Source organism: Cornus florida, unplaced genomic scaffold (genome assembly GCF_030987335.1).
Source record: "Cornus florida cultivar Cherokee Brave unplaced genomic scaffold, ASM3098733v1 CherokeeBrave_3.0.0_Hap2_Chr05, whole genome shotgun sequence".
Taxonomy (NCBI): Eukaryota; Viridiplantae; Streptophyta; class Magnoliopsida; order Cornales; family Cornaceae; genus Cornus; species Cornus florida.
In genome coordinates, this window is record NW_026775575.1 from 79,901,724 (window position 1) to 79,917,480 (window position 15,757).

General features: G+C 36.7%; 1 protein-coding gene and 1 pseudogene across 1 annotated transcript; one reads left to right on the forward strand and one right to left on the reverse strand.

Annotated features, from left to right (window-relative positions):
* Window positions 1–10,586, reverse strand: LOC132310257 (12S seed storage protein CRD-like; annotated as a pseudogene).
* Window positions 10,587–14,070: 3,484 nt separating this feature from the next.
* LOC132307051 (uncharacterized) lies at window positions 14,071–15,704 on the forward strand. The gene has a single exon (XM_059804706.1). The coding sequence runs from the start codon at window positions 14,365–14,367 to the stop codon at window positions 15,229–15,231; it is 867 nt and encodes a 288-aa protein (XP_059660689.1). The 5' UTR covers window positions 14,071–14,364; the 3' UTR covers window positions 15,232–15,704.
* Window positions 15,705–15,757: the final 53 nt, after the last annotated feature.

The following is a 15,757-nucleotide window of genomic DNA, read 5'->3' on the forward strand; positions in this document are numbered from 1 at the left end:
TCAATTTGGAGGGAAGAAGATTTCACTTGTCATCCTCTTTGAGGAGAATTGCTTTTCTAAATCCGGACTCGCGTTGAAGGAAGCCTGGAGCACTGGTGGAGACGAGGCCTTTCAAGCCGAAGTCCTTCCAGCTAAATGGGTGAACACAGGGCTGCAATGAACGATATTAATTGCTTTAGATACAACTTCCATCAAAAAGAAGAATTATCATAAGAATAATGTAATTCTGCATCTATTTGGTGAGGGGCTTTGTGAGATTACAAAATTTTGAAGAAACATGTGAAGCCAGTGAAGGTCATCAGACAAAATCAAACATACAAAAACAAATATGTCAAAAAAATACCTACTTGGGAGTGGTGATAATAGAGAACCATTCCAAGCCATCCGGACTAGCAATCTTTGACACCACGAAAAACCTTGGCACAATGAACAAGTTACGGCCTTTGACAGTCGTTTCCAGCACGCGTTTGCCATCAACGCCAGCAACCTGAACGCGTCCACTGCCCCTAACAATGTAAGTCTACTGCAGTGCCGAGTCACAAGAAAAACCAGGAGACCACATAGCACTACCATCCAGCCTGACAAGATCAGCACCAAGCCCAACCTCGCCAACCAAAGGCAAGTTCTTAATACAACCACTCTTCCACCATTCTTAATGTCGACATCCAGGGGAGCTTCCTCACAGTTCAATGCTATACCAACACAGTGTTCCTTCTTCGGTTCGGGCATCCTAAAGCCTTCAGGGAGGCTGACAATGCCATTGCCTGATTGCTTTCCGACAAAGGTCTTCACAACATTTTCTTCCAAGTCCCATGCTCTGCCCACAAACTCAGTAGAAAAGCCAGTGAAGACTCCATTTGATCCCGTTAGAAAGAAATCTATGAACGAACCAGCTTTGTGGGCTTTCAAAGTATCACCCGAGAAGAGGACCACAAGTTCAGTGTCCTTTTTGTTGTACCACCATGTAACAACGCCAAAAGAGACGGCAATGGCATCACCCTTCTTTATTGCAACTACTTTCTCTTCTTGTTCAGGAAGTACTATGCCAGCAACACCACTTCCTAAACAAGACAATATAGGATACATATTAGTTAGAACCAAATACTTCATCAATTCATAGTTAATTTATTAAACAACCAAATACTTCATCAATTCATGGGCAAGGCTAACAATGAGAGTAGTAAAAGTGATGATCATACCATTATTGGTCATCCATATCCATCCATGGTGAATGAAGATATCTCACAGAGTATTCATATTTGGGGAATGGTGGTTAGTGAAGTCCAATATCTCTGTGAAATAAAAAAAAAAATGACATAAATATAATAGGCTAATTGGCTAACTCACCATTTGACATAACAGTATCATCAACCATCAGCTAAAAGAGAGGAGCTAAAGCTAATACTAAGATAAAACCCAATCCACCAAATAAAAATCAACAATATTCCCTGGTGTCATTGTATCAATTGAAATTTGTTTCGAAGAAAGAACTATATTTGGTCTAGGAAAACATAAATTTTCAGAAAATAAAATAAAATAATAATTTATTGACTTTGTTTTCATTTACATTTAATATTGAAGTTATAGATTTATTTTTGTTACTTTTATTTATCTAAAAAGTAAATATTGGAAGAAGTAAGACCAGCCTTAGGCCCACTTCCCCATTAAACAGAATGCTGCATAAAAAATATAAATGGTAGAAAGTAAATGTCAAACTCCAGTCACACTAATAGGTTTTTCTAAAGCTCTCTTATTAAATATCTTTTGTTTTATTATTATTATTATTATTATTATTATTATTATTGCTGTTATTATCAAAATCAGAATATATACTTATATAATGAAAGTTGGAAGACAATGGGACAACAATATAATATAATTATACGTAATAAATAATCTAACCCAAAGTCCTAAATAAGATAATTATATCTATTGAATGGATTGGATAAAGTCAAAATTTTAACCTTATACAATTCATTCAAGTAATAATTCAAGTAATGAAGAGTAGATTATTTATTATTCCATCGAAGTACCAACAAATTAATATGAAATAACTAATGGGTCAGGCCTAACGGTATTGACCTCTTACTTCCCAAAGGGAGGTCAGAGATTCAAGTCTCAAAAAAGACATGCCAATTAAAAAATAAAAAATAAAATAATAATAATAATAATAAAATAAAAAATTAATATGAAATAAAATTAAGTAAATTGTTATCAAATGTGCAATCGTGCAATCTCGTCTACGGATCAAGGAACACCCACTATCAAAATATTGAAAAATGATACAAAAACAAACCCATTACAAGAATCTAAAATTACCTACATATGATCATGAACATTGAATAAAGGGATAATTTCACTGACACTCCCACTAGTTTGGCCAAATATCAGTCTAAAATATCTTTCGAAAATAACTAATACTTAAGTCCATTTTCGCTTTTTCGTTACAGCCTCCGTTAAAAACATGGAAAAAGACATGTTTGCCCGTAATTTTTTAATCATATTTATTCCAAAATATTAGATAGCGGAAATGACTTCTTTACCCCTACACACACTGTTTCTCTCTCCTCTATCTCTATATGGCTACAAGTCGCATACCCAAATTTCCCCTTCTTCCCCTTCACTTGCCGGTGGGCGAAGTACCAGCTATCCAAGCCGCCGGCAACCAAAATTCGCTTCTTCTTTGATGTTGATTTTGCTGGTACTATTTGATTGCCAGAAGAAGCGACGCTCGCTTCACCTGAAGCTGTGGAATCATTCATGGCGGATGAGTTATTGAAGTTTGGTTGTGTTGGGAAAACCAGAGGGTAATATTTTGAGATTGTTGTGGGAGAGGTCAAGAACAGAGAGGTTTCGAAAACCAGAGAGATGAGCCAAGTTAGTGAACCTGTTTGTAGAAAGATTGAGGACTTGAATCGATGAAAATGAAGCTATATCTGAAGTGGGTTCGAACCCAATGGTCCCTCTGAATTGATTCTTGGAGAGATTGACTTTGGTGAGAGATGGGCTGGACCAGAACCAACCTGGAACAGAGCCTTTGAGAGAATTGTTGGAGAGGTCGATGGTTTGAAGGTGAGACATGTTTCTGAGGAACCACCATGAGAGAATACCAGTGAGGTTTCTGGAGGAGAGGGCCGGAGTTGAATCTATGGTCTTCGGGATAGCTGCAATTTCCGGCGGAGAAGTGGTTGGTGTAAAGAAGAGGTGGTGGAAGGAATTGGGCATAATTTCCTGAGTGGTCTACCGCACAATTTCGGATTTCCGAAAAATGATTTCTTTTCGTGGTTGAAGAAAACAGGTGATTCCAGAATCTCTCCAGTGAAATTGTTGAATGACAGATCAAGAGTGGAGTTCGCCGGAATTTTGTCTACAAAATAATGTTTGGACAGAAAATGAAATTAAGAATATGAATGTAGTTGGTGGTATTAAGTATCGAAATATATTGTTTTACAGGTATGCGAGTACCGTTTTAGTAATACATATTGTTAGTATAAAATAGAGTACATGAAATGTTTGGTTTTCCAGTTTCTACCATTAATTCTGACAAAAAAATGGAATAATTTTTATTTTCTTATGAGAGAAACGAAGTGTGTTTTTTGACAAAGAACCAGTATTCGGTACTCTGAGCAATAAAGGAATTGGGAATTTCCTGCAACAACTTCCATTTTCTGTTTCCCTCTATATAAACACATTCAATTTCTTAAAACGTGCGATAACCCTTAAAATTTCATTAATTTCCTTAAAAATATATATATGAATGGATGATTTTTCTTACTTTAATTTTTAAATTTTTTTCTTATTTTTCTCTTTCTCTTTTTAAATTTCATTAATTTCCTTACAAAAATAAATTTTTCTTATTTAAAATTTCATTAATTTCCTTTAAAAAATATATGAATGGTTGTTTTTTCTTATTTTATTTTCTATTTTAGATTTTAAAATTTTTCTTATTTTTCTCTTTCTCTTTTTAAATTTCATTAATTTTCTTAAAAAAATAAAATTTTCTTACTTAAAATTTCATTAATTTCCTTAAAAATATATAGAATCGAACACCTGTATGACGTATAATAGCCCTCAATACCAAACTGTATGATGTTGATCACCTACTTTATTTATTCTTGTATATGGAAAAGGAAGGGTAAACATGTCATTTGAATAGTCAACCTAAAGTCAAATGAGGGTAAACATGTAATTTTAATTATTAAAAAAATAATTTATTGGGTCAAACCAAAGTCTAAGGGCAAGAATGTCTTTTTACATATAAAAAGTGGTCTGACACACCTGTCAACTAAATTTTGGGGTGTGAGTGAAAAATGGAGCAAACGTTTGTAATGTGAGTGATAGTTATTTTCGAAAGATATTTTAGACTGATATTTGGCCAAACTAGTGGGGGTGTCAGTGAAATTATCCCTTGAATAAATTTAGAAAAAAAGAAATATATATATATATATGTATGATGTGTATATATATACCTTGAAGAACATAAGCCACCTTGGCATAATCATGATTTGAAAATCGACAAATTAATCACAAGAAAAAACCCATTACAAGATCTAAAATTACTTACATATATAAGTGTTGGGTTTATTTCCTTCTATATGTAGGAAAGCCCAAGTGGGTTTTATTAAAAGCCCAAAGCCCAGCCTTTAGGGGAAAAAAAAAACCCTAAGGAAGTTAGTATAAAAAGAGAGAGAAGTTAGCCGCAAGTAAAAGAACAAAGAAAATAAAAATGCAGGTTTTTCTATTCTGCCCGGATTTCATCAAATATCCGATCCCGCTTCATCCATGGTCCGATCAAGCTGAAATTTGGAGGAGAGGTTCACGACTCAGTGATGCACAATCTGAATGGTGAAGATCAGATTTTGATCTTAGGAACAGTGATTCGTGCCCATAAATAGTAACCGGGTTTTGGTAGAAAAATACAAGTTTTTCTATTCTGCCCAGATTTCATCAAACATCCGATCCTGCTTTATCCGTGGTCCGATCGAGCTAAAATTTGGAAGAGAGGTTCATGACTCAGTGAGTTAAAATCTGAACGGTGAAGATCGGATTTTGAGCTCGAGAACAGTGATTCGTGCCCATGAATAGTAACCGAGTTTTGGTATTTTTTCTCTCCAATTCTCTTTGTTTTTTGCCAAGATTATTACTATCTTGATGAGATGTTTTGTAGCCTCTAATTGCGATTAAAGAAGACTTTGTGTACCCATTATTTGGTTGATAGTGGAGATTTTAACTGAACTAAGTCCCGTGGTTTTTCTTCCTCACACTGGGGAAGTTTTCCATATAAAAAATTGCTTGTGTTCTTGTGGCTTGGTGTGATTGATTTGTTTTCTATTATTTTCAGCACATATAAAGTAGAGATATACTATATTTTCTTGCATATAGGGAGAAGAATTATTCCGCTGTGTTTGTTTATTGTCATCTCTCCCAACAAAGTGGTATCAGAGCTCCAGGTTGACAGATTGTCAGGTTGCAGTTTGAGTTATGGAAGCAAATACGAGTGGAATGATTAATCTCAATGGTTCAAATTATCACATATGGAAAGGAAAAATGGAGGATCTTCTTTATGTGAAAGATTATTACTTACCAGTGTTTAGTGCTTAAAAACCAGAAAACAAATCTGATGTGGAATGGACTTTGTTACATCGACAGGTGTGTGGGTATATCAGACAGTGGGTAGATGATAATGTTTTGAACCATATTGGTGGAGAGACACATGCACGTTCTCTATGGAGTAAGCTTGAACAGCTATATGCTAGACAGACAGGAAATAATAAATTGTTTCTGATTAAGCAGATGATGGCTTTGAGATACCAGGACGGGACTCCTTTATCTGATCACCTGAATACATTCCAAGGAATTATTAATCAGCTGGCTGGAATGGGTATTAAGTTTAATGATGAGATACAAGGGTTATGGTTGCTTGGTTTATTACCAGACTCGTGGGAAACGCTCAGAACTTCATTGTCTAACTCCGCTCTAGAAGGTGTAATCACAATGGATATAGCCAAAAGTTGTTTGCTAAACGAAGAGATGAGAAGAAAAACACAGGAATCCTCTTCACAGTCAGAGATCTTGCTTACAGAAAAGAGGGGGAGAAGTAAGAGCAGAGGTCCGAAGAACAGAGATAATAACATAAGCAAGTCCAACAAGTTTGCAAATGTTGAGTATTATCATTGCGGGAAAAAAGGATACATCAAGAAATATTACAGGCAATTGAAGAAAGAAAACAAGAATGAGAAAGGGAAGGGACGAAGAATGGAGATGACAAAGATGGTGATGACAGAATTGCTACCACCACTCCTGCAGACTTCCTCATTGTTTATGATAATGAGATGATAAATGTTGCATACCATGAAACTAGTTGGGTGATTGACAGTGGTGCCTCCATTCATGCTATATCTCGGCAGGATTTCCTTACATCTTATAAATCTGGTGATTTTGGAACAGTAAAGATGGCAACGATGGCTTGGTTAAAGTCATTGGAATTGGGGATGTGTATTTGAAGATGAATAAAGATGTGAAGCATATTCCTGACATTCGCTTGAATTTGATTTCTGCAGGTAAACTTGATGATGAAGGGTATTGCAGCACTTTCAGTGATGGTCAGTGTAAGCTCACTAGGGGTGCTATGGTTGTGGCTCGAGGTATGAAGCAGTCTGCACTATACGTTCTACAAACAAAGATCTCCAACAACATTGTTAATGCGACGGAGGATAATGATACAATAGAATTGTGGCACAAGAGACTGGCCCACATGAGTGAGAAAGGATTAGCTCTACTTAGGAAGAAAAGTCTACTATGTGGACTGAAAAGTACACTTCTAAAAAGGTGTACTCATTGTTTGTCAGGGAAGCAGAGCAGAGTCTCCTTCAAGAATTCCCCTCATTCGAGAAAGTCAGAGATACTGGACTTGGTACATTCAGATGTGTGTGGCCCTATGAAGACGAGAACACTTGGTGGGTCTAGATACTATGTGACCTTCATAGATGACTATTCAAGGAAGTTGTGGGTATATACCTTGAATTCAAAAAACCAAGTGTTGGCAGTATTCAAGCAATTCCAAGCCCTAGTTGAGAGACAGACTGGGAAGAAACTGAGATGCATTCGTACTGATAATGGCGGAGAGTATTTTGGTCCTTTTGATGAGTATTGTAGACAACAGGGTATCCGGCATCAAAAGACAACTCCTAAAACTCCTCAGTTGAATGGCGTAGCAGAAAGGATAAACAGGACACTGGTTGAAAGAGTGAGATGCTTGCTTTCACAAGCCCAATTACCAAAATCTTTTTGGGGGGAGGCATTGAGCACAGTTGTTCATGTGTTGAATCTTACACCCTGTGTTTCTCTACAGTTTGATGTGCCAAACCGAGTTTAGACAGGTAAGGATGTCTCCTATAATCATCTGCGTGTTTTTGGGTGCGAAGCATTTGTGAATATTCCAAAAGATGAAAGGTCCAAACTTGATGTGAAAACGCAACAGTGAATATTCCTTGGCTATGGCCAAGATGAGTTTGGGTACAAGCTTTATGATCCAACTGAGAAGAAAATTGTGAGAAGCAGAGATGTCGTGTTTGTAAAAGATCAGACAATTCAGGATATGCAGGGAAATCTATGTCTCAGCAAGGTGATATCTCGATTGATGTAGATCCAGCTCCTCTGAAGAATCTGCCATCTCAGGTTGAGAATGATGTTCAAGATGACCACCAGTGCATAGGTGATGTGGATGTTCCCCTACAAGTTCAGGGAGATGTTGAGACTGATGAGCAGTTGACAGCTCCAAAAATTCCACCAGAGATTCCATCTAGGAAGTCTCCCAGAGACCGACGTCCTTCCACTTGGTATTCAGCAAAGTAATATGTGTTATTGACTGATGGGGGAGAGCCCCAGTGTTTTGCAGAAGCAATAGAAGATGAACACAAGACAGAGTGGGTTAAGGCTATGCAAAATGAGATGTAGTCATTGCATGATAACCACACCTTTGAGTTAGTAAAGCTACCTAAAGGAAAAAGAACTTTGGAAAACAAGTGGATTTACCAGGAAGAGGCCAAATGGGTTTTCTTCACATCCACGGTACAAAGCTAAATTGGTTGTCAAAGGGTTCGGTCAGAGAAAAGGTATTGACTTTGATGAGATCTTCTCTCCAGTCGTAAAGATGTCATCAATCCGTATAGCACTCGGCCTAACAGCTAGTCTTGACTTAGAAGTTGAGCCAATGGATGTGAAAACTGCCATTCTTCATGGTGATTTGGAGGAAGAGATTTATATGAAGCAGCCAGAGGGTTTCAAAGTAAAAGGGAAAGAGGATTATGTGTGCAAGCTGAAGAAAAGCCTATATGGTTTGAAACAAGCACCGAGACAGTGGTATAAGAAGTTTGAGTCTGTTATGGGGGAGCAAGGCTACAAGAAGATAACTTCTGATCACTGTGTATTTGTTAAAAAATTCTCTGATGATGATTTTATTATTCTACTGCTTTATGTGAATGACATGTTAATTGTTGGCAGGAATGCTTCAAGGATTAACCAGTTGAAGAAGTAATTGAGTAAGTCATTTGCTATGAAGGATTTGGGGCCAGCAAAGAAAATTCTTGGCATAAGAATCAGTCGTGATAGGAGTGCCAAGAAGTTATATTTGTCACAGGAGGAGTACATTGAAAAAGTGCTTCAGAGGTTCAATATGGACAACGCTAAAGTGGTTAGCTCTCCTCTTGCTACCCACTTCAGACTGAGTACAAAGTAATGTCCTTCTACAGATAAGGAAAAGGAAGACATGGAAAGAGTTCCTTACGCCTCAGTAGTAGGAAGTTTGATGTATGCAATGATTTGCCCAAGACCAAATATAACCCATGCAGTTGGTGTAGTTAGCCGATTCTTGTTAAATCCGGGAAGAGAGCATTGGAATGCAGTGAAGTGGATCATGAGATATCTTCGAGGCACTTCCAGTTTGAGACTTGGTTTGGGAAACGAACAACCATTGTTAGTCTGCTACACAGATGCAGATATGGCAGGGGATGTGGATACTCGTAGGTCTACTTCGGGCTATTTGATCACTTTTGCAGGTGGGGCTGTAGGTTGGCAATCGAGACTTAAGAAGTGTATTGTTCTTTCTACGACAGAGGCAGAGTTTATTACAGCAACAGAAGCGACTAAAGAGTTCCTATGGGCAAAGAAGTTCTTGAGAGAACTTGGTTTCAAGCAGCAGAGGTATGTGTTGTTTTGTGATAGCCAGAGTGCTATTCATCTTGTTAAAAATTCCAGTTTCCATACAAGATCTAAGCACATTGATGTATGATACCATTGGATCAGAGATGCGTTGAACAATAAGTTACTTGAACTTGAGAAGGTTTACACTGATGATAATGGCTCTGATATGTTGACAAAGACATTACCAAGAGAGAAGCTTGAAGTTTGTTGTTCGATCGCCGGGATGGCGATTCCCTCCACATAGTCGAAAAGGGGGAGATTTGTTGGGTTTATTTCCTTCTATATGGAAGAAAGCCCAAGTGGGTTTTATTAAAAGCCCAAAGCCCAGCCTTTAGGGAAAAGAAAACCCTAAGGAAGTTAGTATAAAAAGAAAGAGAGGTTAGCCGCAAGTAAAAGAACAAAGAGAAGAAAAACGCAGGTTTTTTCATTCTGCCCATATTTCATCAAACGTCCGATTCTGCTTCATCCGTGGTCCGATCAAGCTGAAATTTGGAGGAGAGGTTCACAACTCAGTGGCGCACAATCTGAACGGTGGAGATTAGATTTTGATCTCGGGAACAGTGATTCGTACCCGTGAACAGTAACTGGGTTTTGGTAGAAAAACGCAGGTTTTTCTATTCTGCCTAGATTTCATCAAATGTCCGATCCCGCTTCGTCCGTTGTCCGATCGAGCTGAAATTTGAAAGAGAGGTTCATGACTTAGTAAGTTAAAATTTGAACGGTGGAGATCGGATTTTGAGCTCGGGAACAGTGATTCGTGCCCGTGAACAGTAACCGGGTTTTGGTATTTTTTCTCTCCAATTCTCTTTATTTTTTGCCAAGATTGTTGCTATCTTGATGAGATGTTTTGTAGCCTCTAATTGCGATTAGAGAAGATTTTGTGTACCCATTATTTGGTTGATAGTGGAGATTTTAACTGGACTAGGTCCCGTGATTTTTCTTCCTCACACTGGGGAAGTTTTCTACATAAAAAATTGCTTGTGTTTTTGTGACTTAGTGTGATTGATTTGTTCTCTATTATTTTCAGCACATATAAAAGTAGAGATATACTATATTTGCTTGCATATAGGGAGAAGAATTATTCCGCTGTGTTTGTTTATTGTCATCTCTCCCAACAATAAGATCATGATCATTGAATAAATTTAGAATATATATATATATATATATATATATATATAAGTATATATACCTTGAAAAATATAAGCGACCTTGGCAGAATCAGAGTATCTCAGAAGAACGAAGCTATTCCTCTCAAGAGCAAGCTTAGAAGCGCCTATGTTGCCTTCACATAATATTGGGAGCTCATTGGGACACCAAGCATACTAAGCCCTTCCGTTTCCTCCATGCACCTTCTTCACAAATCTTGGTGACAGATCAATCTCCATCTCCTCTCTCTCTGTTCGTCTCACACAAAAATTTAATATGTATAAACCAGAAGCACAAGAAAGAAAAGCAAATACTAACAAGAATCAGTGAAGATGAATAGAGTATTGGTGTGTGTATATATATAAAGGCGTATAAAGATTCTCTGCCAGATAAGGAACGAAACATACTGTACGATATTCTGAACGGATTGAATTCAGATTGACTCAAATTCTACTTTGAGAAGGAATAAAATCAGGACGATTTAGTTATTGAGTGCAACTCTGAGTGTGTGCCATTTTATATCAAATTAGATAAAGAGATTTGATGCCTCCTAGTTTCGGTCAAATAGATGAAGTGGGTCGTACTACCCTACAATAATTACAGAAAATTTTGTTCTTTATTGTTGTACTCCAACATAAAAGTACACACTTAGGTCCAAGTTTTCATTTTCTTACTTTTGATTTATGTAAAAGTAAAATCATGATTTTGGTTTTTTGAGCTGAAATAGAAAGTAAAATAATGTTTAATAATTTTTTGAGTAAAATGCAAAAAACTCCCATGAATTATTAGCTTTTTGTAATTAACCCACCTGAATTAAAGATTGTCCCCCTAAATTATTAATTTGTTACAATTAAGGACAAACCCATCACAAAAGACTATTTTACCCTTTGTTATTAAATTTATCATTTCTTATTAAATTGTTTTTATTATAGAAAAAGATAGCTACAAATTTATTTATTTAATTTCATTTTTACAAATTTATTTATTAAATTGTTTTTATTATATTTTCTCTTATTTAAATATTAATTATACCATTTACCTTAATTTTATAATTAGTATCAATTGATTATAAAAATGGAAAATAAATAAATAAATTTGTAGCTATCTTTTTCTAAAATGATTAACTTATTATAATAAAGCTTATTATACTCACTTTTAAAAAATTAATAAATTACGTAAATAAAAAATATCTTCTTTTTAATGCAAGATATTTATGAAAATTAAGAAATTACTTAAATTGTTTCAAAATTTTCTATTTAAGATTTTTATTTAAATAATTAATTTAAAAAATTAAAGGCAAACTTATGCAAATTTAATGGAGAATATTTCATTAAATTAGTATGAATTTTTTTCATAATTTATTTTAACAAGAAAAATATATCAAGTGTAATTCAATAAGAAAGGGTATTATGGTCATTTAATGAAAAATAGGTAAGACAATGGGGCATTTTGCAACTAAATGTGATAGTTTAGGGAGTTTTATGCACAAAACATAGTTGAGGGAGGTTTTTTGCACTTTATCCTAATTTTTTTTTACTTTCAATATTTTGAAAGCAAAAAATAGAAAGTAAGTTTTATAATTTTAATTTTAATTTTGCTTTCCTGTGTAAGAGATGGGCAACATAGACTTAACACAAATGATTACAAGCATATATATATATACAATCTCTGTATACAGGTGTGATTCTGGTTGAATTCACCCCTGTATTCTATGGGTATATAGAAAAAGTACAGAGAGATTGACAAGGCTGATATTCACCCCCTATAGACCATTTCCAAACCAAAAATCCATCCAGCAACCAAAACAATTCTTGTTAGTGAACCATCTCTCTCTTCCGATGCCGGATCGTGGAAACCAGAGCCTCAAATTTGGGTCTGCAAGCCTGGCAATGCTCCTTGTAGAATCCAACAAAATCCAATGTATCAAAAAAAAAAAAAAAAAAAAAAAAAAAAACATCGTCCAAACTTTTCTAGTCATAAGACAATGCAAAAGGAAATGTTCACTTACTCCTTATCCCTCTTGTACATAGAAGATGGAACACCAGTTCATACTAGACAGCTCTTCCTCAAGTTGTCAATTGTCAAAATCCTCTCCAAAGCTACTGATCAAGAATAATTAATCTTGTGTAATTTAAATTGGCCAGTTTTACATATTTTCCTGTTGTGGGCTGCATTGCTAGTTTTACATATTTTCCTGTTGTGACCTCAGTCTCGTCAATCTCTCTCTATATACTGTGTGTAGATGCCGGAATCCATGGAAACCAGAGCCTCAAATTTGGGTCTCCCTCTCCGATGCCGGAATTCACGGACTAACTAACTAACTAGGAATAAAATTTTGGAGTATAAATTGCTTGTGGATACGAATTTGGGTCTCCCTCTCCGATGCCCAATTGCCTGATTCCTTGCTCACATCATCACAGTTTCGTCGTCGTTCAGTCCGTCGATACGTTCAGTCCTGCCTCAGCTTGGAGAAACTGCTCGTCGGCGCCGTTCATCTACTTTCAGCCAAATGGGCTTAGGTTAAACCAGTAGAGAGATAAACTATAGAGAGAAAGTGTTTGTCTTCTCTCTTCTCTCATCGGATACGACTCGAACTCCGTCGGCAACGGAGGCAGCATTTGAGACCACCAGGGTCTCCGATTCGGCAAATAATTTCGTTGATTTTAACTTCTTTGAGGAGGAATTTCATATGCAACTTGCATCTTTCAAAACGATGAAGGGTTGGAGTTTTCAATGGCTAATCGACAGTGTTTGGTAGTAGTTTGTGGTGGTAGAGAGAAGAAGAGAGAGAAGACAGATGGTGGTTGTGGTGATATTCAGTGAGAAGGGGTGATACGGGTGAGGTCAGTAGAAGTTTCGCTACAGTGGCGAAAGTAATTCCTTCACTACAGTGAAAAAAACAAGAAAGTGAGGATTTCTCACTTTCTCTTCTCTTCACAAAATTATGAAGTACTTTCTTAAAATAAAAAAGTAAAAGTATTTTATTAAACATAATTTTTATTTTTGATTTTCAATTTTAGAAATTGACAATAAAAATCAGAAATCATTAATAAACAGGCCCTACGAAATTTTACACAGAGAGAATAGAAAACTGAAAGATGCTTTAAGGGTAAACATGGCCCTCTTTTTATATATAAAAATTTGGACTTGAAAATTAAACTTTGAAGTCAGCATAGCAAATGGATGGTGAGTGCTGGATCAGAGTGCAGTCGGATAATCCACCACTAATTTATGTGATAAGAGTAAAGCCATAATAGTTGATTAGCTGTGAACTGTAGAATCAAAGACTTTCTTAAAAGTTTTTTGTCTTCTTCTGTTTGAATTGATAAAAAAATTTAGAATTAGTCGAATATGAAAATGTTCAAAATAAATTAAACAAATGGATTATTCCTTCAATAAGTGCTAATAATATTTATAAGATTGATATTGGGATGGAAAGCTTTCTCATCACTACCACTAAGGAGTTACTCGGCTTTGAGTGTGGTTCACTTCCTATAAGATATTTGGGGGTTCCTCTTCTCTCCACTAGGCTCAAAGCTGATGATTGTAGAGGGCTTGTGGAAAGAATCACTAGAAGAATTTGTCATTGGTCTTCCAGCTTCCTTTCCTATGCTGGAAGGATTCAACTTATTCAGTCAGTGCTCTACAACATGGTTAACTATTGGTCCAGCTTGTTTATCCTGCCCAAATCAGTTATTGCAGAGGTCACTAATCTCATGAGGAACTTCCTCTGGTCGGGAACAGACTTCAAGCACTCTGGTGCCAAGGTCAATTAGGCTGCATGTTGCCAACCTAAAGAACTTGGAGGCCTTGGGTTCAGGGATCTTGCAATTGCCAACAAAGCATCTAATCTTAGACACATATGGACACTCATTTCTAACAGAAGAGACAACCTATAGGCCAATTGGGTTGCGAACTCAACTCATTAGGGACAGATGTTTCTGGTCAATTAGCCCTCCTCAGGCCTGCTCAAGCAATTGGAAAAAAATCCTAAACCTTAGAGGAGTGGCTAGAGCAATGATTTTCACAAAAGTGGGAAATGGATCTAGAACCTTCTTTTGGGAGGATAACTGGTTGCAAGGGGGTCCTCTCTCTATCAAAACTACAAGAGAAAACTTACTTAATTCACCAATCCTACCTGATCAGAAACTTGATTCTCTTTACCATGATGCCCAATGGCATTTCTCTCAATCTGTAGTTTATCTTTTTCCAGATATTGTCGGCATTCCTCCTCTGTCTACAACAGACGACATGTTTGTTTGGCTGCCATCTCCTTCAGGATCATTTTCTCTTAGCCACACAATCAGATGGTTGTCAACACACAGTTTCCCAAAGCCTTGGCATCATCTGATCTGGAGTCCTTTCTCAATCCCAAGGTGTAAGTTCTCTCTATGGCTCGCTGTGCAAGGTAGACTTCCCACCCTCGATCGAAGCAGCATGAGATCATTCACTTGTTCCAGAGTCTGTAAGCTCTGTAATATGGTGGACGAAACACACAATCACCTATTCTTTGCTTGCTCATACACTAGACCCATCTGGATTTCTTTACAGCACAAGTGCGGGCTTCATATTGCTCCTTCATCTTGGACGGATCTTGTTGAATGGATCACGAATCGTTGGCCAAGAGGGGACCTCAGATCCTCTGTGAACAAACTTGTCCTCTCCATGGCCGTCAACAGAATTTGGCAAGAGCGCAACAACAGAATCTTCACAAGCCAAAGATGCTCGCAGATCGCAATCTTTAGGCAAATCACAAACATGGTGCGCCAAAAGTTGCTATCTATTAAGGTTAAAGACTCACCCATTGCCAGAAGGCTGATGCTCGATTGGGATTTGCTGGCGTTCATTCGTTCGCCACCTGAGCCACCGGATCTCACGCCTTAGGGTTCTTGCCCTAATTTGTCACACCGGAATGTAATCGCTTCAAGCATTGTGTTTTTGCCCTAGACATGAATAGTCTAGTTCGCCTGTATTAGACTAGAAATGTCTTTGTCTGTTGGGTTCGGCCCTGTGTACAATTCTTTTGTTTTTTGTGATTTGGCAAGGCCATCATTCGTGTACCTGGCCCAAAGTGGAGGCTTGCCTCCGTTTGTAATTTCGTTTAATATATAAAATCTCCCGTATCTTCCGGAAAAAAAAACAATGCAAAGTAATCCGAACACAATAATTAAGTTATTGCCTGCATATGATCTTCATATTATTATTATTTATCTTCTTCCATTTTTTTTTTTTTTTGGTTTCGTTTAAGGATGGATAAGGTTAATTACAGAGAGTTTACTAAGGTGTTAATTCAATTAGAACATGATCAATGGTTGAAGCAGGAAAGTGGGTGTATATTCTTTGTAAAAAAAAAAACATAATATGAGAGAATATTAACGGATAAGTGAATCTATGAAATAATTGAAAAAAT